Source organism: Corvus cornix, chromosome 7 (assembly GCF_000738735.6).
Source record: "Corvus cornix cornix isolate S_Up_H32 chromosome 7, ASM73873v5, whole genome shotgun sequence".
Classification (NCBI taxonomy): Eukaryota; Metazoa; Chordata; class Aves; order Passeriformes; family Corvidae; genus Corvus; species Corvus cornix.
The window spans coordinates 38,911,334-38,939,278 of record NC_046337.1 but is presented as its reverse complement, the minus strand read 5'-3'; the positions used below and the strand labels follow the sequence as shown (position 1 = coordinate 38,939,278).

At 48.2% G+C, this 27,945-nt stretch overlaps 1 protein-coding gene across 1 annotated transcript; it reads left to right on the top strand.

Moving 5' to 3' along the window:
* The first annotated feature begins 28 nt into the window (after positions 1-28).
* NDUFA10 (NADH:ubiquinone oxidoreductase subunit A10) lies at positions 29-27,600 on the top strand. The gene is made up of 10 exons (XM_039555293.1): positions 29-145; positions 1,133-1,301; positions 1,753-1,968; positions 2,061-2,147; positions 3,853-3,974; positions 5,550-5,629; positions 8,739-8,793; positions 12,358-12,443; positions 17,731-17,839; positions 27,169-27,600. The coding sequence occupies exons 1-10, from the start codon at positions 44-46 to the stop codon at positions 27,235-27,237; spliced, it is 1,095 nt and encodes a 364-aa protein (XP_039411227.1). The 5' UTR covers positions 29-43; the 3' UTR covers positions 27,238-27,600.
* The last annotated feature ends 345 nt before the right edge of the window (positions 27,601-27,945 follow it).

Genomic DNA, 27,945 nt, shown 5'->3' with positions numbered 1-27,945 from the left:
CTCTCCCGAGCTACGTCATCACCGCGCGACGCCCGGCACCGCCATGTCCTTGTGGGTGTCCCGGCTGGGCCGGGCCGCGGCCGCCCGGGGCCAGCGGGGGAGCCCCGGGCCGGGCAGCGCCGCGCTGGGCTCCGTCCTGCTGGGGGTGAGCGGGGAACGCCGCGCGGGGCTCGGGGGGAGCGCTGGGCTGGGCTCCGTCCTGCTGGGGCGGCCCCGTAGGTCCCCGGGCTGCGGCTCCCCTCTGCTGGGTGTTAGCGGCCGGGAGGGCTCTTTCCTGAGCTCTGCCTGCGCGGGGTGAGCGGAGGTGGCCGGGAGGGCTCTTTCCTGAGCTGCGCCCTGCTGGCGGTGCCTCTCCCCGGGGCTGTGCTGGTGGTGCAGGGCTGGGCTGTCCCTTGGGAAGGGGCGTTGCCAGCAGGGAGCTGGGAGAGACGGCGAAATGCGAGGTAGGCTGGAGGGAATGCCTGAGAGTGGGGTGCAGTGACCTTGGGTTGTGGCTGTGGTGAGTGGGGCTGCGGGGAAAGGAGCATTAAATGGAAATGAGCCCCCCGTGTGTGAGGGAGGTCACGGCGCTGCTCAGAATGGGGCTTGTGCAGTGCTTGCCGGGCTCTGGGGGGGGCTCTGAGCAGGGCTCAGAAAGGCCCTGCCTTTAGTCCCACTGCCCAGGGGGGTCCCTTTTGCTGCCTTTGTGTTGTGCAGAAGTCATGGAATAGTTAAGGCTGGAAAAGACCTCCAAAACTACCAAGTCCAAGCTTTTGCCCACTGAACCACGTTGAAATGAAGGTGTAACTCTCCTGTTTAGTGTTGTTATGTGCTCAACAACGAGCAAAATACAAGCAAAAGTACGATGTGGGGTCTCCCTTGGGAGCTCTGGGCACATTGTGTGTCTGGCCTTCAGACTGAAAATTGCTCCATGCTTTCTGTCTTCTCGGCCTTTAACTTAGTGAACAACTTCCCAGCCTAACCACTGCTTCAGCTGCTAAGCTGGAATGACAGTGCTAAAGTTACTGAATAAGGATTCCTTGTATCAGATGTGTGACAGTGTCCTGTCTGTAAGAGCGTCTGAAAAAGCTGCATTTTCAGCTGAAAATGCCCTCCCAATCTGCTGATTTCCACCTGCTTTTTTTTTTTCCAGGCAAGAATTCACACCAGCCCTGAGCAGAGCCTGCAGTATGGGTGGCTGGCCTATATGCTGGGAGAAAGGGCCAGCAAGAAGTTCAGAGTGCACAGCAAAGTCTTCACGGTGGAGGGGAATCTGTCTTCGGGGAAGGGCAGGCTGGCACAGCAAATAGCAGAGAAACTGGGTAGGTCTTGCTGTGACTGATTCCCTAAGAGCTTGTAGAATTTAATTGTGAGCAGACTTGTGTGGAGGAGGCTCCCCAAAGCAGCAGCTCCTGGTTGGGCAGGGCTGGGGGATGATGTTGGCGAGGTTTGGGATGGGGATGTGTGTCAGGTCTGTGGGGTTTGTTGTGAGCGAGGTTTCAGTTCCAAAGGAGTCTATGAGCTCGCTGTCCTCCTGGGGAGCTTGGATTTTCCACGTGGATGTGCCCAAGGCTGTGCTTGGAACAGCTCAGCTCTCAGTGGGGAGTGGCAGAGCTCGGAGTTTGGGGTCATTGCTCTGTGCTGTGACAGACAGAGGGCTTGGGGCTGTTTGGGAGCTGTCTGAGGAACAGTTGTGTGTTTGCTGGCTGGAGAGGTGTTTGCTGTAAATGAGCACAGCTAATTTCTGCTGTGGCTGTGGGGTTTTTTTGTCAGGAATGAAATACTTCCCTGAAGCAGACATCCATTACCAGGACAGGATCTCAGGGGACGGGAAGCTGCTGCCTGAGAAGTTCAATGGCTTCTGTAGCCTGGAGAAGTTCTACACAGACCCCAGGTCTCCCGACGGGCACTCGTACCGCCTGCAGTCCTGGATCTTTGGGAGCCGTCTCCTGCAGTACGCTGATGCCCTGGAGCACCTGCTCAGCACAGGTTGGGGCTCCTGGAATCACAGAATGGGTTGGGCTGGAAGGGGCCTTCCAGCTCCTTGTGTTCCAACCCGGAGCCTGTTGTCACTTTTGCAGGTCAAGGTGTAGTGCTGGAGCGCTCTCCCTACAGTGACTTCGTGTTCCTGGATGCCATGTTCAAGCAAGGATACATCCACAAGAGATGTGAGTTCCTGCCAGGCAGGAGGAAGCTCTTTTGCCATAGTCTGTCAGAAATCTGGTAGCTTACCTTAAAAAAAAAGGAACAAGAAAGGCCTGCTTGGAAGGTGGGATTCCTTTAGGTATTCAGTGTTCATGTGGTGCTGTTTTGTGTGTCAAGGACGGACCTCAAGCCGTCAGACTTCCAGGTTTTCTTCCAGACTTTGGTGTTGCTGCTATGCTAGACAACATGGAATCTGTGCATCCATAGAATCATGGAATGGTTTGGGTTGGAAAGGACCTTAAAGTTCCTCCTGTTCCCCCTCCTGCTATGGGCAGGGACACCTTCCACTGTCCCAGGCTGCTCCAAGCCCCAGTGTCCAGCCTGGCTTTGGACACTGCCAGGGATCCAGGGGCAGCCACAGCTGCTCTGGGCCCCAGCACTGTGTCCTGTGAGCCAGAGACTCCTGTATTTCCCTGGAAATGTGGGTGAGGTGCTGATGGAGAGCAGAGGCCCTTGGGGCAGAGGGTGCTTGTGCAGCATCAGGTGTGGGGTCAGTAATGAGTCTTGCCTTGAATGGCCCTCTGGACTCTCACAGAACCTAGATGTTGCCCTTGTCTTCAGGAGGGGCAAAGGAGGAGGATCCAGGGAGCTACAGGCCAGTCGGCCTCTGCTTGGTGGCGGGAAGGTGCTGGAGCGAACCCTCTGGGAAACCAGAGGATTCTTAGGAGGATGTGAAGGTGATGGGTAACAGCCATCATGGCTTTATGAAATGGAAATCATGCTCAAACACCTGCTGGTCAGCTCCTGGCAGGCTGGGTCAGGGGGTGACAGGACAGCAGTGGTATAAAAAGTACGGGGAGGGGAGGGATGGGGAGCACTGCTGGGTGGAGGCAGTCTGGTCTCAGTGGCTGTGAGAGGACAAAAGATAAAGGGCACAGTTTGAAATACAAAGTGTTTCATTTGTAAGGAAAAAAACCCTTTTTCACTGTGAAGGGAGTCAAACCCTGGAGCAAATCACCTGGGACCTCCCTCCTGGAGTTACTCAGGAGGCTGTGAACTCAGGGTGGAGCTTTCAGCAGAGTGGTTGAACCAGGTGATTTGGGGATGTTCTCCCAACCTGAGTGATTCGGTTTGGGGCACCGAGCTCCTGAGCTGTTGCTGCCTGTTCGTGGTAAATCTGTTCTTTTGGCTGCTCCTGAGGTGGAGATAACTGTTTTCCTGACTGCCCCCTGAGTCTCCTGTTTGATTTGTCATAAGTTTAAGAAGATGTCTCTTTGTTTTTTACCACCTGCTGTAAGTTGCTGGATGAGCTTGAGAGCTGGTTATAACAACCTGTGTCTTCCTGCTCTGCATTGCTGAGGCAGCAAAGCCCAGCAACCCACAATTTAATGTAAAATCCCAGTTTGGATTGCACTGGAATCCTCAGGGAACAGGCATCTTGATTAGAGCTCCTGCTGCTTACTGTCTCTAAGTGATGGAGGAAGAGCTGAGATTCCTCTAAACTTGGGTCAGGAATAAACCCCCTCTTTGATGTAACTGTGTTTAGATTCTTAGCTCTGTGTATGGAGCTTCTGAGTTGATTCCTGTTTTGCTCTGGAGGTTGGTTGTTCTGTAAAATTCCTGAATCCTGTTCGAGGAAAAGCCTACCCCTAAACTTCCTATGTGAGCCCAGAAGAAGAGACTGCAAGTATAGAGATGAGGAATCTGATTTATTTGTGTTTTGTACAGGCCTTGATCACTACAACGAGGTCAAGGAGATCAGCATTTCTGAGTTGCTGCCACCTCACTTGGTCATTTATGTAGATGTGCCTGTCTCAGAGGTGCAGAGGATGATTCAAGAGAAAGGCAAGGTAATTTTATCTCTAATTATTGCTTATTTATCTCTTATCTTTATTACTAATTGTCTCTCACTATTGCTGCCCGCTAATGTCTGTTGTAATAACACCTTATGTGTGAGTCCTGTGGGGTTTGCTGCTGAATTCTGCTTCTGAAGAGCTGCTTGTCCTCTGAGCTGTGACATCTGTGTGCTGGTGATGACTGTGGGCATTCTTGTATGCTTGCTTTAAAAAAAACAAAAAAGAAGCAAAAATCAACTCTTCTGTGACTGCATCAATATTCTGCCATTTCTGGAATGAGAAATGGTTTTAAGAGCAGGTGAATTTTATACCAGGCTTTGTAGCTGCCACTTTGGGAGTCGTGGGCAGGTGATGTGCCGTGTACTCAGAGATGATATCTGTGCTGTTGCTGAGTGCCAGCAGCCCAGCTGGGCTCCCTGTCTCCTGCTTCCCAGCTGACTGCTTCTTCACACCTGTGCTGGGGTTTGTGTGTGAGTCACCTGGGATCAGCAGGCTCACTTAACTCCCTGAAATGCAGCAAATCACTGCTGGATGGCTGTGTTATTGAACTAGTCTTGGGTCAGGAAAGCTGTAGGGTGCTTTTGGGGAATGACTGATCTAAGTAAGATTTGTCATTTGGGGTTTTTTAGATGTGTGCTTGTAACTGTTTGCAGATGTGTTATTAGGCTTAAATTATATTTGCCTTGTTCAAAGGCTATGGGAAATGCAGTTTAACTCTGAAAAACCTGATAGATTAAAAGAAAGCTTTGATTTATTAGGAAAAAATTCTCAGTTAGAAAGCTCTTCATGTATCGGGGGAACCTGTGACTTCTTAGCCCTTGTGAGCATAAAGGTCAGTGGCATTTTTGAAGCCTTTGGACAGAAGTGGCTGGTGTAGCTTGTGACTTTTTGGGTCAGTGGCAGTGCTGAGCTCTGTAGGGCTTGTTTGGGAATGGTGTTTTTGGGCATTCTGCTGCTTTGGCAGATGGAGTGTTCGGTATTCAGCATGCTGTTGTGGGCACTGGGAAAAGCAAAGCCTTCCAGTGGGGCCAACATAATGGGCAACTTGGATGAGCATTTCAAGCAGGAAATGTGCTTCAATTTCACAACTGGGCTGAAGGAATACATGGTAAATTAGGGAAATTCCTGGTGTTTTGCAAATGTGGCATTAAAAGTGCACTGTGTGGACAGCAAGCTGTTTAACAGCAGGGATGATACCCACGAAATTCCACAGAAGGAGTTTGGAGTGGGTGTTTGCCCATGCACTGGTCTGAAACTATGGGAATAGGTGCAAACTGGCCTCCATGTGGAAAAGGTGGACTCAGTCTTCTCCTGTTCTCTGGGTGATTATTACAGCTTCCTGGAATGTGCAGGTAGCAGGGATGAATCAGTCCTTGGAAAGCTGAGGGCTACTCTAGGTATTTAATGGCATGTAAGGAATTCCAAACACTCCAAATGTCTTAATTCTTTGAAACTTTCACTAATGCACACTGGTTCGCTTGGATGCTTGACTGCTGATTCCAGAGTGGGTGGTGGAGCAGCCAGGGGGAAAAGAAAGAAAGTTAATTCCACAACTTTGTCTGTTTGTAGCCATATGAGAAAAAAGTGTCTCCTTCCTATCTCCAGAGCATTGAGGATGCTTACAAGAGGACCTTCCTACCAGAGATCAGGTTAGCAGAGCAAAGCGTTTTGTCTCTCAAGTCTTTGAGTAAAAATGTGTGCAAACCTTAGAATCTCTGCCAATATCAACAAATGATGTGAAAAATCCTCCTTGTGCCTCAGGGTACAGTATTGTGCCCCACTGAAGGGGTGCCGCGCTCATGGCGTAAGAGCTGTGTGGGAGTGTAGCTACCTCTGCCATCCCAGAAGCCTGCTGCCAGTGCTGGAAGATTAAAAACGGATTCAGGAGTGATGTGCACAATGCCACAGCTATGGCTGTGTGTGTGTTGGCATGACCTGAGGGGACAGTGATGCAATACAAGGTGTTCTCAGGCCTTTTTGGAAAGCTTCAGAGCTTTTCTCTCCTCAAAAAGTCCTTTCAGTTGTCACAGAATCCCAGAATGGTTTGGGTTGGAAAGGACCTTAAAGCTCATCCTGTTTCACCCCTGCCATGGGCAGGGACACCTCCCACTGTCCCAGGGTGCTCCAAGCCCCAGTGTCCAGCCTGGCCTTGGACACTGCCAGGAATCCAGGGGCAGCCCCAGCTGCTCTGGGCACCCTGTGCCAGGGCCTGCCCTCCCTCCCAGGGAACAATTCCTTCCCAATATCCCATCCAGCCCTGTCCTCTGGCAGTGGGAAACTATTCTGCCTTGTCCTGTCTCTCTCTGGGCTCCCCTGGCTTCCTCTAGCTGGGAAGCAAAAATGTGTGCCCTGTAAACTGGGGGAGAAACAGAGCTTGCTCAGCTCTCCCAGTTCTTATAAAATTGCCCTATGGAAACTGAAGTCGTCCTAAAAACCTAAAAGCAGAATTATGGTCCCTTATAACTCTGGAAGGGAAACTCAGAGGTCATCAAATGAGTTAACTGTGTAAGTTGTGGGGTGTGCATGAGGCTGATTGAAATGAGAGGAGATTCCCAGGTGCTTTGTAGCCTGCCTGTGTGCCCTGGTGCTTGCTCTGTCTCCCGGGGTGGGTCAGTGTGATGGCTCTGCCAGCTGCTGAAGTGGATAACTCGATACTGAGCCTGTCATTCATGCAGGCAGGGATTGTGGTGTCATGTATGGTCAGCTGCCACCTGGTGTGTCGCCACAGCCAGCACACAGCTCTTGGAATGGAAAGAGGGAAATGGGGATGGGAAGCCTTGGGAATGTCATCCCCCCGAGGGCAAAGCTGCTGCAGTTCCTGCTGGGGAGAAAGCTGCTGCTTGTTCTTTGGGTCACATTGAGCCCCACATATATCTCGTGGTGTTCAGTGAGGCTGAATCCTAAGTCCTGCTGTGATTTCAACTCCTTTCCCTCTGTGTGCACATGGTCAGTACCCCTGTTAGGCAAACACCCTCTGCTTGGCACGCTGTCTGCGGATGGGCTCCCAGCAGCTTGTCACATCCATCTTTGTCTCCTTCCCTGGCTGTGGGGGAGCTGGGAGTGTGTGAATCCAGCACCTCTGGACCTCAGGGTGGCTCTTGTCTGGGATAAATGCAGAAGCCATAGCTGCCTTTAACTGTTTGTTTGCTGGCAGTGGTGCAGGGAGCTGTGTTCACACCTGCCTGGTAGCTCTTAGTCTGCCTAGTTTGATTCCCTGGCTCCTGGGGATCCCCAAAATCTGGTCCAAGCAGGCTAAAAAGAGTTACAGATTGCTGAGCTTGTCCTGCACACTTTCCATGTTGAAGTTTGTTTGCTTGTTCTCTTGAGAAGCCGTTTGTTACTGGGCAAAACTCCTGTTACCTTGTTCTGTTTAACTGGAGCAGCCTGGTGATGCTTAAAGGGGTTTATGGTGGATATTTGCTTTAAAATTGATGTTTTCACTCTAGTTGACTTGTTATGAATGTCTTTAATGTTTCTGTTGGTAGTGATTTGTGAGCTGGGTGCTGTGGCAGGTACCGCCTGGTGATTTGGAACAGACGGTGTCTGGGTTCTGTTTGATTTTTCCTGGAGCAGAGCCTTAAGATTAGCAATGTTCTCTTTCATATCCAGCACTGCTTCCACTAAGCAGCTGTTTTCTCTTAAGGAAAGCTCTAATAATCTGCAGAGTCACTGAGCAGCTGTTTTCTCTTAATGAAGCCCTGATAATCTGCAGAGTCAAATCAAGAGATGGGATCAAGTGCTTTGATTGGTGTCATTAATGCAGTTGCCGGTGTCAGGCTCTGCTGAAGGCTGACCTCTCCCTTGGGCTGATATTGAAGAGAATATCTCTTATTCCAGGTGCCTGTCCCATCCCTGGAAGTGTTCCAGGCCAGGTTGGGGCTAGGAGCAACCTGGGATGGTGGAAGTTCCCCCCATGGCAGGGGGTGGGACTGGATGAGCTTTAAGGTCCTGTCCCACCCAAACCATTCTGGGATTCTATGAGTTTTTTCTCCATGCTCCTAAGCGTTGCTGTGTGATGTTTGATACAATGTCCACACTGGGCAGCTATTCCAGGGCCTTCCAGGTCTTCCAGCTGGAGCAGTTTTGGGAACAGTGATTGCTGAATGTGGCTGAACAAGTGTAGTGTGAAAAGTTAATGTAGGAGCTCCTGTTGTGGCTCTGCTCTGCAAGTGCCTTTTCTCTGAAGTCTGCTGTCTGATTGAAAAATCTATCTTGTAACCAGGAAACATTACCTTTCAGAAATGTTTTTACACTTACAGATCCTGCTGTGCCTGCATTTGTATTCATTCAGCTAGCTCAGCCTGAGTGAATAGTGATAAATGTACACATTCTTCTCTTGAAATGATTCACAGGTAGTGAGTTGTGCACTTGCAAAGAGGAAAGTTACTGAAGTTCTGGGTTAGACTGGCTGAAAATCTCACTTATTTTTTCAAGCAGGTGGGGCAGTTGTAATAGAGGCAAGTATCCATGTTAATTAAATGAAAGCAAATTCATATGTGTAGGGTTTTACATTTTTTTTGAACTGAAGTTATGTAGATATCCAGGCCATTTGCCCTTTAAAAGCAACTTTCCACCAGCAAAGAAGCAGCTCACAGGTGCAACAGGAATTCTATTGCAGCAGCTGGGAGCAATCTAAAAAATTGCAATGATTCTGGTTAGGTGTTTGTGCCTTTTAAACTCACTTCTGTGCCTTTTGGAGCAGGGGGAGGATGGGTAGAGCAGTTTTATCAGGGAATTCAATGTCTCTGTTCTTTGCAGTGAGAGCAGTGAAGTTCTGCAGTACACAGCAACCGCAGCTGAGGATGTGGAGAAGGTAAGTTTTGCTTTTCTGGGAGTAAGTTTAACAGCTTTGCCTTATTTCAGTGAGCTTTCCTGCTTGTGAAGGGTTATTAGTGGGATAACAGAAGCCTTTTGCTTTTCACCATCATTTCTCTCATCAGCTTTTCTCTGTAGCTGCTGTTCCCTGAGGGAAAGAGCACTGAGGTTTTTGAGATTCTGGACAGGTTTTGGGCCTGTTTCAGTTCTAGGGGTAGATCTTGATTAATAACAATAACATGATGTTAGCAGGATAATAATAATCCTACATGGAAGCTTGCCAAGGAATTATCCCCACTTGGGAGGAGGGAGAGAATTGTCTGTGGGCTGTCTCCAAGGGCTTTTTGGCTCTTCGTCCTGACGAGGTGGAATTTCTACCCTACTTATACACAGCCCAAACTCCTCCTCCTCCTCCTCCTGTATTATGTGCAGTATGATCTCAGCAGAGAGTTGAGTAATATATATGTTGTAGCCTGTACCTCATTAAGCTTATTAGCATACTCAGGATGTGTATTTTAATATTTAAATGACCCTTAAATCAGACTAAAATTACCTTTTTGCCCGAGGAGTCCTTCAAAGTTCTGGTCATATCACTGTGTGAAGCAGAAAATATTGATAAGGACTTTCCTGGTCCTAAAAATTAACACTCCATACTCCCCCCCTCCACAGGTGCACTGCTGTTTGTCTTTAGGCCTTTTGGTTCCCTTTATAAGAACAGGGTTGTGTGCCACATTCTGGGTCCTCTGCTGTTGTGGATGGGTTTTTGGGTGCTCCTGCACTTGATAGTAAAGGTTATCATCAACAGTAGGCCTGTGGGGCAGTGTGGGTTTATACCCCTGAAAAAGGGCTGGTGGCTTCAGGGTGATGGCAGATAATAAACAGAAAAAATGCACCAAAAAATCAGGCTTGAGTGAACAAGAAAGCTGAGGTGGAGGTGTGAATACAGAGACTCCAGAGCAATTACAGTTATTTTTTTCTGGATGATAAAATAAAAACAAGAATCAGAGTTGAGAGCTGTGGTGTTTCAAGGTGCTGCTTGGTGAAGTAAAGGAAGGTTGGCATGGGGGTTATATGCTTGGTTTTGCCCTGTCCTTCTCTCTGGACACATCTTGAAGTGGTCAGAGTAAAGCAGGTTGTTTCCTCTCTAGATTTTTTTGTAGTAAACCCCACTGCTAGAGATTTGATTTTAATCCTTTAAATCGGGGTTTAAAGTCAGTCTAAAGCTCTTATTGTTCAAGGAGCGACTCTCCCAAGCTCAGCAATTGTGTCATTGCTCTAAATAGGGTCATCAGGTGCACCAGTGGAGTCCTTAATTTGCTTGGACAAATCTGGACTAGGGGAACGATTATTATTTGGAAGTTAAAGTACAATGCCACAGAATGATTAAGGTTGGGAAAGACCCTGTAAGATTATCCAGCCCATGATGTTGTCATGGCCATTGTTGGGTGTTGGTGATAGATATTGGTACTTGTTCTGCTTGAAATAATTCTTTTTTTTTCCCCTTTTCTGCTGAGATTGTTTCCCTTTGGGATGACACAGCAGAAATGTGGAAATCAGGGTTGGCAGGAGGGCTTTGGCTTGTGAGGTGTGTTTGCACACCTTAACAGCAGTGTTCATTAGCTCACTCCAGTCTCTTTGTTTGGGGACTGGGGAGCTGAGGTTTTTTATGGCCTTGCAGTTTAATAACTTCTGATTTGCTCAGAGCAGGCATACACAGCTTAGAAAGGATTTTTTAAAGTGTCTTAAAAAGGTCAGTTGGGGTTTCCTTTTGTAATTAACTTTGGTTGTGGTGGCTGAAGGGGTAATGAGTGCTGAAATGAGCTTCATTAGGGTGTTCCTCACTGGTTTTGCATGAGGATAAAACTGGGAATACAAAGTTAGCTGTATGTTTAATTCTTCTTAAAGCCTTGGATATTTGCTGCTGATTCCTGGGGTGTGCCAGGGCCTTCCTTACAAATTAAGTTGTTCTATCCTTGTTGGGAAACCGATGCCATTGTTAAGGAGCTGCTGGGAGAGAGATCTTCTGACACAGTGATAACAGTGAGCAAAACTAATTTGGGTACAGATGCTTTCTCCCCTGTAGCACATTCTGAGCCCTGTTGTAGCAACTCTGTGATTAGTGCTGTTATCAGGTGCAGAGAGTTTCCAGAGCTTTGCTGTGGAGTAGAGAGGGAATTACTTCTGTTCAGCTTTTCAATTAAATAATTAAAAGAAATAATGGCAGTTTGCACTAACTTACCCTACACCTCCCTTCCTCTTATCTTGGAGTTGTGCTGCAGCAGTTTGTGCTGAGAAATGTTCATTCGGTCATGTCCAAACCGTTACTACTTACCATGAAAACATAATGCTCATAAGAGTGGACCTGTATAGTCAGGGCTACTTTGTAGTAGCACTTGGTTATCGTTTTTGAAGTGGCAATAGCTGGGAGTTAGTGTTGGCAGGGAATAATTACAGTGGATTTTGTGGAAAGAACACAAAGATTTTTTCCTTCATCATTCTGTCACTTCATTGCTGATGTCTGCTTCTGTGTCAGTGGATTGACAATGTGCCATCAGGAATTTGGTTATGACCTCAGCTTTACCTTTCCCTATGGAAAAGGTCTCTGGAAAGGGATGTCTGGAGCTGTAACAATTCACTTCTTCCCAGGTTGCTCCAAGGTGCTGCCTCTACCTCATCAGGCACCTGAAGTGCATCCTCCTGACACCAGGGCAGGCTTCCCTCAGCTCCAGCCAGCCAGGTGTGATAAGCAATTACCCCCTGGAGCAGCAAAGATCTGTTTTCTGGTGGAGCCAGGCTGCAAATGAAGCTCCAGTCTGGAACTGATAAGCTTGGGGATGCTGAGGGAATGATTGCTGAGCTGGCATTGCCTGTTTGAAGGGTTCTGGCTGCTGAGCTGTGAGTGTTGCCTTTCCTTTCACGCGTGGGTAGGTCCTGATGGCCAGTGAAATCCTGAGCCCTTGGACTCCTCGGTGCAGCTCCTCCAGGTCTGAGCGTTCCAGCCTGAAATGTGCCTTTGTTTCTGTGATGTGAACCACACAACACTGAGGGAAATGCCACGCCTGCTCCCCTGCCTGTTTCAGGGAATGTGTTACCGAGCCTCTCTGGAGATAAAAACACCCAAACAGGCGTCCTCTGTACCACAATGATTTTCTTTTTGTACCAAAAGGGAGTTGAATGTAGACTTCTCTCCATTTCGTCCTCGTTCTCCCTCAGGGGTGAGGTTGTACCTTTGCTTTTCTGTCCCAGTGGCAGGTTAAGGAACAATGTCTTGGATCAGGTAAGAATTTGGAAACAAGGCACCTCTCAGCCCGTCTATTCCCTGCCAGCCAAAGCTGAAAGCACGGGATGTTAAGAGATCCCCCATGTGTGTGCCCAGTGCTCCTGGCAGGGCCATGGCCTGTGGAAATGGAACTGGGAGATGATCATGTTATCTCTGAACATTTGCCTTGTTACTACAGCTTTAGCAGTGGAGCCTTTCTCATTTGTTTAATAATCTCTTTTGATTATTTCATTGATTTTTGGATCAAGCCACCCCTTAGTGAACTTTCTTCTCTGATTCCAGGTAATTGAAGACATCGAGTACCTGAAGTTTGACAAAGGGCCATGGCTGGAGCAAGATGATGTTTCTTTCCATCACTTGAGACTTCAGTAAGTATGGTGTTATCCAGCCACTGAGCAATTCTTGGCATCAAATCCCAAGGAAAATGGTCAAAGCCATGAGTTTTTAAAGGTGGGGCTATATTTTGTGATCCTGGTGCTTGGCACTGGAACGTGGTGAGGCATTTTTGCTGCTGATGGATGAGACGAGGCTGCAGGCAAGTTTAAGAGTGGTTTTTGTCAGAGATCCTTGTCTGCCCAGTTGGATGGGAAGAGAGCAGACTCAGACCGTGGCAAGTGCCGTGTTGGAAAATAATTTAATTTGATTTTTAATCATTCTTTGTGAGTGCACCATTTATTTGTCAGTTTTATTTATATAAAATATAAAGACACATATATAAAGAATATATCTGCACCTGTAACTGTGTTAATAGCAGAAGTGAGGCAGCCTCCCCCCATTTTGGTGCAACTTCAGATTGCATGTGCAGGTGGAAATTTCAGTATAGTTACGCTTTTAAAACAAAATTTAAGAGTTACATTATTTTCATTAATTCCTGGTCATCTCACAGGTTAATAGAAACACAGGGATTTTTAAATTGAGTATCTGCCCCTAAGTTTGTGTCTTTGTGACAGGCACTGGAGTAGTAAGTTAAACTTTTTTTGCGGACTTGTGCTACTTCTTGCATTTAACTTTTCTGTGCTGTTACTTCAAATAGCTATTTAAAGATAGAGCACTAATGCTCCTTTTCTATGGTTTTTCTATCAAGAAGGGAAGGTAGATTGCAGAGGAGCAGTGTTGGGTGGTGTCTGAGAGGAACGAGTCACGATTTGGGTGCCTTTGATGTATCAAAGAGGAGGTTTCTTTGTGTAGGATCTGGAGGATAACATCTGGTGACTTAGGCTCTGCAAAATTACCACAATCAGATTTCCTTGGAAAGAGGGAATAAGTTGCTTGTTTTCCTGTAGCTCCACACCAGTGCAGGTATTAGGAAGGATCATTAATTGTAGTGAGTAGGAGGGAGTTGAAGGAAACCTTGCAATTAGAGCAGCGTGTTAAGACGCTGTATGGAAACTGTTTCACTGCTTTAGAAGGGAATAAACTGCTTTAAGGACTCCATTTTTCCTTGAACCCTAGAGGAGGGTGAGAGAGTTTCCTGCACAAGGCTCTTGTTGCTGTAGATAACATGAAATTATTTCTTCTTTTGGCAAAAACATGTGGTTGTTTGAAGATCTCAGAATGCAATAAACTGCTCATTTAAAGCACAGAATCATAAAATATCCTGCACTGGAAGGCACCCACAGGAGTCATCGAGTCCAGCTCCTGGGCTTTGCTTGTGAATCTTCACTTGTGCTGGGCTATCAGGGCAGTGATAAAGGGGTGGCAACACATCCTGTGCCAAGCTTGAGCTCATGCCTTGCTCAGCTGAGTGAGGGAGTCCTGGGCAATGTCTTGGGCAGTGTGGGAAGAGCCTCTTTGTACAAATGTGTGTGTTTGGACATGATCTTTTCCCATGGCAACTCCAGCAATGCAGGAAGCCTGCTGTGCAGGTCTTCCCTGTTGGAATTGCATGCTGGAGCATCCAATGCCCAGCTCAGGTGTGAGTCCATGAACCTTAAGGCTGATGTTTTTCTTGCTTTTTCCAGTGCCCAGGTAGCAAAGAGCTCTTGTTGTCCCCACAGATGTGCAGGTATCCTGTGCCCATGGGAATTCTCCCTTTGGAAAGCGCTTTTCCTGCAGGTTCCCGCTGCCTTCTCGTGTGCTGGCACATGCTGCCCTCTCGTGGGTGTTCCTGCGAGGTTCCAGCAGCTGTTGGGGATCCTTTAGGTTGGAAAAGCCCTCTGGGATCATCGAGTCCACCATTCCCCCAGCACTGCCGGGCCCACCACGAGCCCATGTCCCCAGGTGCCACAGCCACATGGATTTGGAACGCGTTCAGGGACAGAGGTTCCACCACTGCCCTGGGCAGCCTGTTCCAATGCCTGACCACCCTTCCAGTGAGGAAGTTTCCCTGACTATCCAGCCTAAGTTCTGCCCTGTTTGGGTTTCCATCTGCAATTGCTTCCCTTGCTGACCTCCCAGCTTGTGGGGCTGTGTTGGCCCTGCTGTTGCCTTCCACCCTCGGGTCTGGGGACCTGGGATGGGTGAGCAGGGGCGAGGAGAACCTCTTCATTGCACACATGGAGGGTCTAACGCACAGAAACCCCAGCAGGGCCCCTGAGTGATGAATGCAAATAGGCCAGCTAATCAAACCGGTGAGCCACACCCATGGGCAGTCAGCTGCACCGTGATCCCTTTTATCTCCCTGCCGTGCCCTTAAGTGCTCTCCCCTGCCCTGACAGTGTGGTTGGGGGATCTTGGCAAAAGGTTTAAAAGGGTTGTGTTTGTGTCTGGAAGCTGGAGGGCTCTTCCGGAGGATGCTCTTCACATCTCCCCTTCCTCTCCAGGTGCCCAGTCCAGCAGGAACCATTCTGGCTCTTGAAATGTCTCAGGGAGTTCCTCTGCTGTCACTGCAGTGTCTCAGGCCTGTTTTTATCTGGGCCCTTCCCAGTGATGTTTGTCTGGCCACACGTGTTGCAAAATGAAGCACGTTTGGGGTGAAGAGCTGCAGGCTGGGTAACCTTGCCTGTGTTATTTTATCAGCTCCTGGGGGGACTTTGCTGTGCTTGACTTGTTCCATCAGACAAGTGCACAGCTAAATCTGATCCATCCCTGCAGCTCCTTCAGAACCTGGGGAATGGTTTTCAAAGCCATCCCATCCTCCCCCTGCCACGGGCAGGGACACCTTCCACTATCCCAGGCTGCTCCAAGCCCTATCTATCCCATCTTTTTGCTTCAGTTGAAACACTTCTTTTGTGATTTCCTCTTTGCAGTGGCTTTTGCAGGTTTGAAGAGCTGTTGTTGCACCTTCTCCCCTTTCCTTGCAGACCTGCTTCTTTTGGAAAATGCCTTTTTTTTTTTTTTTGTTCTTGGTGTTGATGGTGAGTGTTTGCTCACCAATGGAGTGGCTGTGCCTCACCTTGGCCATGCCATACCTGCTCTGCCTGGCCAAATGGGGGAATCTGTCCCTTTGGCAGAAAGAGGAAAGTTAATTTCATGTATCAACACAGAATTCATCTTGAATGGCTCTGTGGTGTTGGCTCTTAGGCCAGTGAATGCTTTTAGGTCTCTCTTGCCACTTGAGTTTTTGTGACTGTGCCAGCATCAGGTGTTGAGAACTCACAGCCCAGCCTATGGCAACTCAGGGTTTTTTGTTGGGTTGCCTGGTTTATTTATTTGTTTCTAACCAGTCTCCTTCCCTTACCCCACCTTGCACCTTTGGCAAGGCTCATCAGACTCTGATGTTCATGATGTGCGTCCTGCTGCGAGCTGCCTGTGAGGGAAACAGGAACGTGTCCAACCTGATTCTTCTGGTTGTGCTGGATAAAGTGTCTGAATTGGTGTGTAAGAGGTGCTTTAGGAGAAGAGATGAGTTGTCCATTGCTGTAGGATACTTCCAGGTGGGATTCCTGTGCAGCAGTGGGAAGAACCATGGTTAAGAGGGTTTTGTCAGCTAAAATTTGATGTTCTTAAAGTCTTGGGACCACACAGTCGCTTATGTGCCCTCAGTTCCTTTTCAAGCATGACCTAATCTGGAAGGTAGAGGTGCTGCATGCTGAGAGCTCCTTCAGGAGAGTCTGGTAGAGTGTCAGAAAAGAATAAATAGTGATAATTTTCTGCTGGGGGAGAGAGAGAAAACAAAAGCAACATAAAAGGTGCCTGTGAATGCTTCCTGCTGAGCAGGGAATTAGTCCTGGCAGGCGGCTGTGGTTTTGTGGTTAGACATTGTTGTGGCAGGTGTCTTTGGGTGTGCTTTTACTTCACTTTCCAAATTATTTCTGAGGGTGCAGAGAACATGGAGAAGCCATCAGTAGCTTTCAGCATTTTCTTGTGCAAAGAATTTTTGGGAGCAGCAGGTTTGTCACTTGGCCCTTAACTAAAATTAATTGTGCCTGCGAGTTGTCCTCTCCAAATGGCTACTTGGCTGAGATTCAGGAAGGAATGGATTCACTGTGGGCTGGATGACTACAAAACCTGGTTTCTGCGTGTGAAGTTATGCTCTTTATGTGCCTGGACTCATTTTTGTGCCTTCCAGCATGTGAAATACACATCTAGTGTTGCTGAAGATAAATAATGTTGCTGTTTATAGGAAGTGTCTTTGATGTTGATCCTGATCTTGGAAAAGGGCATTTATCCTCACCTTCTCCCAGCTGAACTTTGACTGGGTTGTTGTATTTCCTGACAAGTCGGCCTCTAGAAGGATAATGTACAGTGTGAATATCAGGGTATGTTAGCAAACCACTTTATTTGTTGAAGCTCTTCGTTGCTGGGAGGAAAGGTCCCAAAATTTACGATCCGGGGGTAAAAACAATTGCTTAAAGATGACGAACTTTGCTTTTCTCGGGGCATGTGCTTGATGTGCATGTCATTATTTGTAAGAAATGTAATTCACTGAGAACAGCACCATTTGCAGCAGAGTTTCTGGCGTTGGGTTGAGGGTTGGGTCAGTGCTGGCTGGAAAGGGATGTGTTTTTCCCGGACGCATCCAGGTGGCACTGTCGGCCTGTGGATAAGCACAGGCAGCAGGAGGCTTTCTAGCAGTTTCTCAGGCGTTTTGAACTGGGGCTGTCTGAAGTGCTGCTGTGTGCAGAGTGGGTTGTTGGTGGATGCCGAGATCCACCACTAGAGCCGCTGCAGCAATTGCACACCTTCCTCCAGGTATTCCCAGGCAGGATGCTGGAGGCACTGCTGGCTTCCAGACCCTCTCATTGCCTCAGTTCTGATCCGTTTGGGATGGCAATTTAGCAAGGTAGTGTGTGGCATTCAATAAAACCACTGCTTTTTACACTGCTTTTATGGAAAGCTAAAAAGCCAGAGGGGGTTCATGGAGAAGGCTCCCAGGAATGGTGGAGCATGTCCAAGGAGGAAATAGGGAAGCAGGAAGTTGGAACAGGAGCAAACTGGAGGCAAGGATGAGGGGCACTACATCATAGATTTGTGAGGAGAAGGATAAATGTTTGGAAAATAGCCCAAACCCTTGGAAGCGTTACTTAACAGAAAGGTAGTTCTTTCATCATAGAATGATGATTATGAATCCCAGAGTGATTCGGGTTGGAAACAGCTCATCCAGTTCTACCCTGTGCAATGGGCAGGGACACCTTCCGCTGGATCAGGTTGCTCCAAGCTCCATCCAGCTTGGCTCGGAACACTTCCAGGGATGAGGCAGCCACAGCTTCTCTGGGTCCAGTATTTGGCCGTTGCTGAGGCAGGGTGTGAACTCACTGCTCCTTCTCCCCTCAGTGTCCAGGACAAGGCTGGATTGCTGGATTCCGTGTCCATCCCGCACTTCGTTCCTGAGATCACCATCGGGGGCTCCGAGTACGACAAGATCTACTACGAGTATCGCTCGGTGAGTGCTGCTGGGGACACGGCCAGGGTGCTCCTCCCTGCTGGGCACGCCCTGCTGCCACCTTCCTGCCCTTTCCTACCCATAACTGCTGGGTTTTGCCCAAATCCCCACCTGTTTTGAAGTCTGGCTTCCCCCTGAGAGGAATAACGAAGCAAATGGTTTGTTTCATAAGCTGATTTTCTTTTTTTTTTTTTTTTTTTTTTTTTAATCTTTAGCTGTGGACTAAAGGATAAATGGTTTTCATTTGTTTTTGTGTCGCGTGCCCTGATGAGTCTGTGACCTCTGAAATCTAAAATAATCCCTTAAGTCAAACAAGAAAACTGGAAACCCATGGCGACTCCTTCCCAAGCGCTGAGGGAGGGGGTGGGTTTTTTTTGAGGAGGAATGGATGCTGCCTCGCTTCCCCAAAGTGCTGTTGCTTTAAATAGAGCGTTTCTGCACGTGGGCACGCATCCAAAGCCTGTTGTGCCCAGTGCTCTCGTACACCTCATGCAGGCTCCCACACAGGGTTTTAATTAGCTCCTGCCTTGCTGCTTCTGGAGACAGCAGCTTCCAGTCCCCTCAGAGCTCTGCCCTGCTGCTGCTCCGTGGTTCCCTGGCAGGGATGGGGTCCTCTCCCCCTACACGGGGCTTGCCTGAGGCCCAGCTATTGGAAAAGCTCTGTAGAGAAGCTGTGGAGCTGATGATAATTAATACTGAGTGGCCAAAGCTACAGGTGAGCCTCTGCTTTCCAGTCGGGTTGAAATCTTCTCTGCCACTGCATCTTATTTTCCGAGCACTCCTGAAGACAAAGGGAGGAATATACAATATAAATTGTTAGAAATCATGATTTGCATAATCAAAACACAATCATTTTTCTTTTCCTGGTAGCATACAGTCTCTTATTGAAATTAAAATGTAAGCTACAGATTTATGGACTTGTTTGGAAACTGAACTACCAATGTTTTCTTCTGGAATAGTCAGAATATTCCACATAATTTGTCCCTCCTCGGCTGGCTGTGTACTGGAGAGGCTCTGGGCTTCACACTGTTCTGCCTCATTTGAGATGTGACCTTTCCAGCTTGTAAAAGGGGCTAAAGCTAAAGGTTAAAGCAGCAGAAAGCATCTGAGGTTGTCTAATGGGTTTGAAAACTCCCCGGTCCAGCTGAGAAATTGCTCGTAGAATTTCCTCCTCCTTGCTGTCACATTCTTAAATCCAAACCTTCAAGCTCGGGCTCGGGGTTTTTGGAGCCCTTCCCTCTGAGAGCCGCCTGTGCTGTGCAGCACAGATTTGAGCAGGATCTGCTGCACGACTTGTCTCTAGCACACAACATCCATCTGCACTGCCAGCGCCTTTCTTCCCCGAGATGAGAGGGCTTTTTTGGGCCTGAGATGTCCCTTTGCAGTGGAGCTGGGAATTACTGAGGCTGCCTGACACACAGCTAGATGTGACCTCGGTGCTGTGTGCTGAGAGCCAGGGGTAAGGCTTCTGAAAGGCTTTTTTCCTCTGGCTGTTACAGCAGCACATCCCTCTTTGTGCTGGCAAGAAGCTGAGAATGTCCTGGCTCATCAGATAACTGGCTGCCAGGAGAAGTTTGTGACTTGCCTTGCAGATGTAGCAAAGGGATGCTCAGGAGCAGGAATATGGGTACCTGGGAAGGAAAGCTGTGCTCTTGGATTGCTCTGCTCTGTGCCAGTTAGCTGACAGCTGAAGCTGAGCAAAAAAAATAACATTGCCAAAATACAATCTCCCTTCTGCAGCCCTGTTTGTAGGCCCTGATTCAGGAAAGTGCTGTAGAAAGTGATAATGTCCTTTGGAATCAGGAGGAGCTGCTCGTTTCAGGAAGTATTCTGTTGGATTTAGCCTACACTAATACTCTCTCTCTTCTCAATGCTTGGGTGCTTGTAACCCTTTGGTGGTCTGGAGGGTGTACAGGGATGGTGCACAGTGCAAAAGGTGCTGAGTTCTCCTGTTTTCCATAAGTACTGGAAGGGGAAGCACAAAGCCAGCCCCACCTGCTGTTTTATGTTCTGAGGATTGCATTCTTTCTGTTGAAACTTTGAAGATCTGGGTTGTTTCTTTTTTTTTTTTTTTTTCCTTCCAACTTTGTTTAGCAGATGAAGGGGCTGAATTTTTTTCTCAGGCAAGGCTGCTGTGCAGAGGTGATCCAGCAAGAGGCCAACCAGCACAGGCACAGACACCCAGATTTGGGCTGTGATGTTTTGGGTCTGTAAAGAGGGAATCACAAGCCCTTGCCCCTCTCTGTGCAGGGATGGTCACAGCTGTGCTGCCACTTTGGCATTTGAAGATAAAGGGTTTAGGCTCATGTGACTTGTTAAATAAAGGCTTAATTACGGGATAATTACAGAAGTTTAACTTTTCCTCGTGAGAAATACGTGCTTTTAAAGTTGGGGTAATGATGTTTACCACATAAACACAACGATTTGCGTAGGGGATTTTTTTTCCCCCTCTGTAACTACTCATAAATCCTTGATCTCTCCAACAGGCAGCAAACTGCTGTGCTTTTCAGAGTTCCGTGCACACAGTTCATGCTGCCTAATAATGGTGGTTTTCAGGGATTTACAAATTCCAGGCAGAAGCTGGGTTTTGTTCAAAATATTCATTAGAAGCAACCAAGAAGGAGGAGGAGGAGGGAACACTCTTCAGAGTTCAAGACTTTAGTGTGTGTGCTTCTCCACAAAATAATGAGGTGGCCACATACAGTTCTGAATACTCAAAACTCACCTTTTTTTATGTCTGTCCTCTAAATTTCTTCTGTAAGTGTTCTTTTCATGTGTGAGGAGGTGGCTTTCTGCAGCCTCCTTACACCATAAAGTCCTCTGGCAGGGTCCAGCAGTTCTGCTCAGGCATTCAGAAACCTCTGAGGATGCTTTTCTGGCAAGGGAGAAGCAACCTTTCAGTCTGTAGATCAGAGATAAGCATGCTCATTCTTCAGGGAAGCAACATTATTTTAGGAACTGTCAGACTAGTAAAGGCTTGACTACCCTTTCCCCCCTCCCTTAACAACTGCTGTATCTCCCTGCCTTTCCTCCAAGTGCTCGCAGTCCCCAGGGATGATGCTCCAAATGCTGCGTGCGCCCTGCGAAGCTGGAGAGCTGGAGCACTTAGGCAGATGTGTTTGCAGCGAGGATGAAAACAAATGGCTCTGTTTAATGCAATCAGTGTACTTAAATAATGTGCTGATGTACTTCACACTCCTGCTGCATCTCCTGGAGTGGGCAAAAGCGGCTCCTTTGACGTGCGTGTGCTTTTCTGCGTGCATAAAAGTGCAGCTGTTTGCTGGAATTCAGAGAATCAAAGAATCACAGAACGCTTTGAGTTGGAAGGGACCTTAAAACTCATCCCGTTCCCACCCCCTGCCATGGCCAGGGACACCTTCCACTGTCCCAGGCTGCTCCAAGGCCTGTCCAACCTGGCCTTGGGCACTGCCAGGGATCCAGGGGCAGCCACAGCTGTGCCAGGGCCTCCCCACCCTCCCAGGGAAGGACTTCTCCCTGTTATCCCATCTATCCCTGCCCTCTGGCAGTGTGAGGCGATTCCTCCTCGTCCTATGCCACGGAAAAGTAAGAGAAGGCTCTCATTTTGTTTCCATCCCTGTTTTCCTTGGTGGAAGACTGCTTTTGGAATAGAGGGATGAGGCAAGGAAAGCTTGAGCAGATCAAAGACCTGTCTACTGCTGTGAGGTGCAGTCCAGCTCCTTGCACAGCTCAGCTGCCTTGCCAAACTCCATCTTTGTACCCTGCTCCTCATCCTCCTCCCTCCTGCCCCAGGGCTTGGGAATGTGTGGCTGGCAGCGCCCTGCCAGCCCTGTGTCGCAGCAAGCGGAGAAGAGGGAAACAGGATGGAGGGGAGGGGAATTCCACACTCTTTTCCCAGGCTTTTCATTACACTTTTCCATAAGGATGCAGCCATAGGAGGGGAAATCCTCCAGTTTTGAGGTGGTTGCAGGGCAGTAGCTTTGAGTGATGGAAGGTGGGCCTGCAGCACAAGTCAGCTCTGTCTCACACCCCAAAACTGAGAGTGCTGTAGGAGCACGTGTTTGCAGTGGGAAATCACTACCAGCCCCAAGGGCAGGACATTAAGGGAAGACTCTCCGGGTTTGAGGTGGCCCAAGAGCAGCCCTGGCCCCTCCTGGCAGCTGTGGGGCTCAAGGTGGCTGCTGGCAAGCAGAGGGGTTGGCAGGTCCCTGAGCTCCCCATCTCTGCTGAGAGTGCAGAGAACTGCTCACATAAAAATCTCCTGAAAGGGCTGCAAAAGGAATACGTGAGCTTTCAGAGAGCCAGAGTCTGGAGCCAACAGCAGGATCAACTCTTGCCTTTGCAGGAGCAGGGAGCTTAGGATATCTTTCTTCTCCATGTTTGTGATCGTTGCCATAGTTGCTGTCTTTGATAGAACCTTCTGTTTTCTCTCTCCTGCCATTTTTTTCTTGGCTTGATGAAGTTTTCATTCTTTTTAGGATCAAGATCTCCTTTCCTAATTCTGTTTTAAAGGAGGTGTTTGACAGCTGTAATGCCCAGCCCTGTCTGCTCTTGAATCCAGGAAGGAATGAAAGCAGACACACAATAAATTAGAAGAGGCTTCATTTAAGGGTTGGGTTTTTTTTTTTCTGTTTTATCTCTGCAAAAGTATTTTTGGCCTTTTCTAAAGTAACAAGATGTTGCCTGGCTGGGTATCAGTAAGCCCAAAAGGACCTGAGGAATAACAAAAACCTGAGAATGACAGAGTTGTTGCTTAAGGATCTACTTCTCTTCCCACCTTCCCACTTCTCTGCTCTCCCCAGTCCTGTCCATATGGAGAGAGAGTGAGAGCAGCCCCTGTTGAGGAACAGGCAGCTTCTCCACCCTGCTCCCCCTGAAAAGTATCATGGACAGTTGGCAGGGATATCTATCCCAGAAATAGTAGGGAAAGGAGCCTGACAGACCTTGGAGCTGTCTCAAATCTTGGTCTTGGTGGTTGTGTCTGTTTCACTTTAGGTGATGGTTGCAGGCACTGGGTACCTCTGTAAATCAAAAAGACAATCAAATCCCACTGGCATTAAAAGAATCCATTTTCACCTTGATAGGCTGTCCCTGTGAAAGGAAACGCATTTTTATGTGGGAGCACATCCCTCTTTCCCAAACCCCTCTTAATCCCATAACTGTGGAGGAAAGTGATCCCCAGAGTAGATCTCAGTTAAATTAAAATTAATTGGCATATAATTTAATAGAGGGGTAGCATCTCCATGGATCTTACACTGTGAAGTGGTGTCAGTTGGAGGTGTTTAACTGTGCTGTGTGGCTTGGATGAGCTCCTTGCCTTTTCCCTGCACTCTGCAGTGGATAACTGATCCTCTTATGGACACTTCTCTTTCCAAAGGATTTTTATTGTCTGTTTTTCTAATAAATAAATGAAGGGCAGGCAGGACAGCAGCCACTGAACAATTCCAGCAGGCTGGAATTGTTTTAGCCTCAATTCAGCAAAACCTTTGGGTGCTCTTGTGTTTTGGGCAGTCATGGATGTTAGCAGCACGGAGGGTTCTGTTGGAGTAAGGAGTGGCAGGGGTGAAGCTGTAACAAACACCTGTCCGTGCCAGGCCTTTGGAAACCAAGCCATGCGCCCCTTGGATGTGTGTTTGGGGGGAATTACCCCCCTTCCCTGCTTTAGCTGTTGCTTTGGAGCACAGGATTGTTGGGGTTGGAGAGGATCATTGAGTCCAGCTTAAACCCAGCATGGCCGAGGCCACCACCAGCCCACGTCCCCAGGTGCCACATCCATGTGGCTTTTAAATCCCTCCAGGGATGGGGACTCCTGGGCAGCTGTGCCAAGGGTGGTGGCCCTTTCCATGAAGAATTCTTTCCCTAATACCCAGTTTCAACATTCCCTGATGCATCTTGAGGCTGTTTCCTCTTGTCACTTGGGAGGAGAGATTGACCCTACCTGGCTGCTACAGCCTCCTTTTGGGTCTCTGTGGAGAGGAACCAAGGCAGGAATAATAAGGAGCAATCAGGAACCAAACCCTCCCAGGATCCAGCCAGCATCTGAAGCCCCACGTTCCCGGATTCTCTCAGATTTTAGCTGTGTGCCTACAGCACTGCCAAACGTTTGGAAGCGAGGATTTCTCCTGCAAAAAGCAGTCATCTGCTCCCAGCAGTGATGGAAGGGGCTATTATTATGGCTGTTATAAACAGCCACTGAAGGATGAGCTTGGGGCATTGATGAATGAGCCCGAGCTTGCAGAGTAATGACTCTGCTTTTAAGTGCTCTTTGATCAGCGCTGCTCCAAGCAGGCTATTTATAGAGCTCCTGGAGCTGTGCAGCCCAGCCATTAGCACAGAGCAGCCCAGGAATAGAAGGCAGAAACGGCAATTCCTTTTGTTCCCCAAAGGCTGGAAAACAAGGCGGGCTCCTAAACAACCTTTCCAGGTGGTTAAAGCTCTCCAGAGCTCTACCTGCACGTGCCCGGTGCGGAACGATCCGGAGCAGCCACGGCGCAGAGCAAACAGCTGGCTGGAGCTGCTTGTTGCTCCTCCACAGCCTCTGCCACTTTATAGGGCTTTTCATCATGTTTATAGATTTGACAGACACTTCTGTGGCAGGTTCTTAATTTAACTGATGAGCTGGTCTTGTTTTCCTCTCTGTTCCTAATGCTCTTTTAAAGTTGAGCAGTTTGCTGCCTTGGAGCTGGCTCTACCTTTGGGTACAGCTCATTTCAGGAGTTTCATGCTCCGTGTGGTGGATTTTATCACATCCCTCTGGAAATAATCCTCGCTGCCAACTTTGGGGCTCTGTGCAGTGTAATGCAGCAGGCCAGGGCTTCATTCTCACTCAATTTCCATGGAGTGGAAAAATCTGTTCCTTGGTGACCTGGCAGGAGCTCAGCCTTGCCTCCTGCTGCAGGGATGTGGGGGAGCTCTTGGGGTTGCCTGGTGGGATCTCTGTTACCATAAAATCGTGGAATCGTGGGTTGGGTTGGAAGGGACCTTAAAGCTCATCTCAGCCCCCCTGCCATGGGCAGGGACATCTTCCACTATCCCAGGGTGCTCCAAGATGGCCTGGGACACTTCCATGGATCTCGTACTGCAAGAGAAGGTGGATATTCAGCCCCTCTCTGTTGTCTCAGCTGCTGGCAAGTCAGAGCTTTTTCCTATCTCCTCTCCATCGTCTCTTGCAGCCAGACTGCCCAGCCTGGACAAACCCAGCAGCCTCAGGGCTGGCTGTTTGTTCCCATCCCTCCCCTGGTGCTGGCCAAGAACAGCCTGGGAGTTTCAGCTGGGTGCACTTTAGAGCACCAGCCTAACCAGAAGCAGCCCATGCTGCCCCTTGCCCTGCATCCCCAGATCTCCCCTGGTGCTCCTACCACTCCTCTTTGCTGTGGCCTGCAAAATCCTGCCCTCTTAAAAGCATGCAGCCCCCTCACCCTGGTCACAGCTGTGCAATGGGGGATTTGAAGAGCACAGCTGGAGAATTGGTCTGTGGCACTTGTGCACAGAACATCAATTCACATCCTCCTGCTTCCTAGGTAATGTGGGACTTGTTTACTCTGCTTCCCTCTTCCCTTTTTGTTGGTTTTTTTTTGGTTGTTGTTTTGCTATTTTGAAAGCTTAGCTGTAACAAATCCCCCAACTCTCCTGCCTTTGCCAAGGCCCACTGTGACTGATGGAGTTATGGATGAATACTTATTATAACGCTTGCTTTGATGTCTTGCACGTCTTTAACCAGAGGCACACAGGGAATTTGTTTTGGACAACGAATTTGAGTTCTGTAGGGGCTGAGACTGTAGATTTTTAAAGAGGGCAGATGTGCCCAGAAACAAAACTGTAAACTCCTGTATTTTCCCAGAGATCTCCTGTTGCTTTAATAATCTACTTATCTGGGAATCTCTTCAAGTATCAAAGGGCCAATTATGTGCTGCCTGGAGAGGACCAGGGAGAGCTGTTTTTGTGTCACAGGCTGGTCACAGCAGGTCTCATGTCCTCCCTGGCTCACCGCTGGAAATTCTTGGGGCAGAGATAGAAATAATTTATTTTCATCTCCCATCTCCTCTTTGCTCAGTGGGGGGAACTCTCAACAGGACTGTGAGGTTTCTGCCGATGTTTAGACAAGACATTAATTGAAAAACCTCAGACAAACTGATCACAAACGGTTTGTGACAAGGCAGGGCAGGGAGTGTCTTATGGAGCAGGTCAAGTCTTCTGTCAGCTTGCTTTTTAGGCAAAGAAGTGTCTTGTTTTTTGACATTCAAGTGAATAAAAACACAACTCTCCTTCCTCAAAACAACAGGCTTCATTTTTATTATACAGCTCATTTTTGCGGCCTGAGTATAGATTTTATCGAGACTGCATCTTGCTTCTCTCTGCAGGGGCAGCTCTCTCCAACAGGATACTCTCACATGTTTTTTTGGAGAGGAAAAATCCTCGGGACAAGTCTGGGGTCTTGTGTGAAACCAGTGTTTGTGTGGAGACAGAGCAGATGATCTGTGCTTGATTATTTGGAGAGGCTGCCAGCAGATAGCTCATTTTTAAAGGAAGAGTTTTATTACAGCATCTTTGCTGGCTTCAGGCTTTCTCACCAAACTCACTGGCTTTTTTTTATGGTGCTTTGCTTCTGGGGTCCAGTATTGGAGCCTCTAAGATGTTCTGTTCCGTTTTCTTTTTCATTCCTGGACGTAGGAATAGGTGTTCTGGAGATGGATTCTGCTTTTGGAACTGGGATCTCACCATCTCTGGCATTTCAGGTCATGGTCAGTGCCTTCCAAAGGGCGCTGCTTCAGCACTGAGACTCACAGGCTTAATACCCTTAATATTTTGGGTGAAGGCTTCAAAAATCTTTGGGGTTTTTCCATCAGAAAGTGGTTCCTGGCTTTGCTGATGAAGACAGGCAGATACTGCTGTTGCTTTAATGGAGTTAAGTTCAGCTCTCGAAGGCTGAATGTGCAGCTTCATTTGAACGGCTTAATTTAATGTGGTAATTAACTCAGTATCTCATGCACGAAGCGTTTCATGTATTTAATAACGCGTGTGCCTATTTTGGAATGAGATCCAGTGCCTCTCCTCCAGGACCCAGGTAGGGGAGCCATCTCACTCAGGCTGGGGAGGAGTTGGATGAAGCCAGGTGGAATATGGTGCTGAGATCACTGGCCTCATTTTCACATCTGTATTATGACAGAGTGGTTTTTGCAGCCCCTCCTTCAGCTGCACAGCTCAGCCTTTTCCGAGAGACTGATTTTGCTGTAAGTTTTATCATTACAATGCAAAAGCAGGTTTTCATGTTCTGTAGATCCCACAAGGCGCCTCAGAACTTTGTGTGGGGAGTGCCAAGTGTTGTGACTGAGCTTTTCTGCTTCCTTCAGCTCCCTGGGCGCAAGTACAAGGCAGGCTACAACGCTGATGTTGGGGACAAGTGGATCTGGCTGAAATGAAGTCCGTTCCTGTCGCAGCCCTGGCCATGGATGGACCACAGAACCTGAGGGAAGAGGAGCCACGTTCAGCCCACCTGCTCCACATCACTTGGGTAGCGCCGAGGAAACACTGCTTAGACCATCTCCAGTAGGAGGGAGCAGACTCGCAGAAGGAAAACCACTTTATTCCGGTTTGTTTGTCCCTGAGGAACTCAGGGATGTTGGATAGTCAGTGCAGGATAGCCAAGTGAGCTGGGACAGGCTTAACAACAGAGTTGAACTTCCTCTTCCTCAAGACTGTGGCACATTATTGTCCAGGATTATTGTTGTTCTGCTGAATCAAGAGAAATTAAACCTGTACCCTCCTGGCTCTCACAAAGTTAATTTCTTGCTCTGTCATGCGTGGTGTTTTATGAGGTTCATTAGAAGCAACAACACTGTTCTGAAAGGCACTGGCTGGACCTCAGCAAAACATAAGAAGTTCATTGAGAGATGGAAATAAGTGATCTCAATTCATACAAAAAGTCTCTCTTTAAGCAAAAGTCTCTGCTTAAAGTTATAAAAAATATTCAAATTAATTGCCAACAGTTGTACTCACAGCTTCTTGCTTTGATTCCACTGTAGAGCCAAATGTTTGCTGGGTATAAAAGACAAGTGTAATTATTATTTTTGTGAGTCCCTGAAAATCCAAGTTGGAGGGGTTTTATTACAGAAATGATTCATTTGGTA

Excerpts from the sequence above, each read along its gene's own strand:
- NDUFA10 (XM_039555293.1), top strand. The coding sequence starts at position 44 with ATGTCCTTGTGGGTGTCCCGGCTGGGCCGGGCCGCGGCCGCCCGGGGC. Across the intron at positions 1,302-1,752 it reads GCAAATAGCAGAGAAACTGG|GAATGAAATACTTCCCTGAA; the intron begins GTAGGTCTTGCT and ends TTTTTTTGTCAG. Across the intron at positions 5,630-8,738 it reads ACCTTCCTACCAGAGATCAG|TGAGAGCAGTGAAGTTCTGC; the intron begins GTTAGCAGAGCA and ends TGTTCTTTGCAG.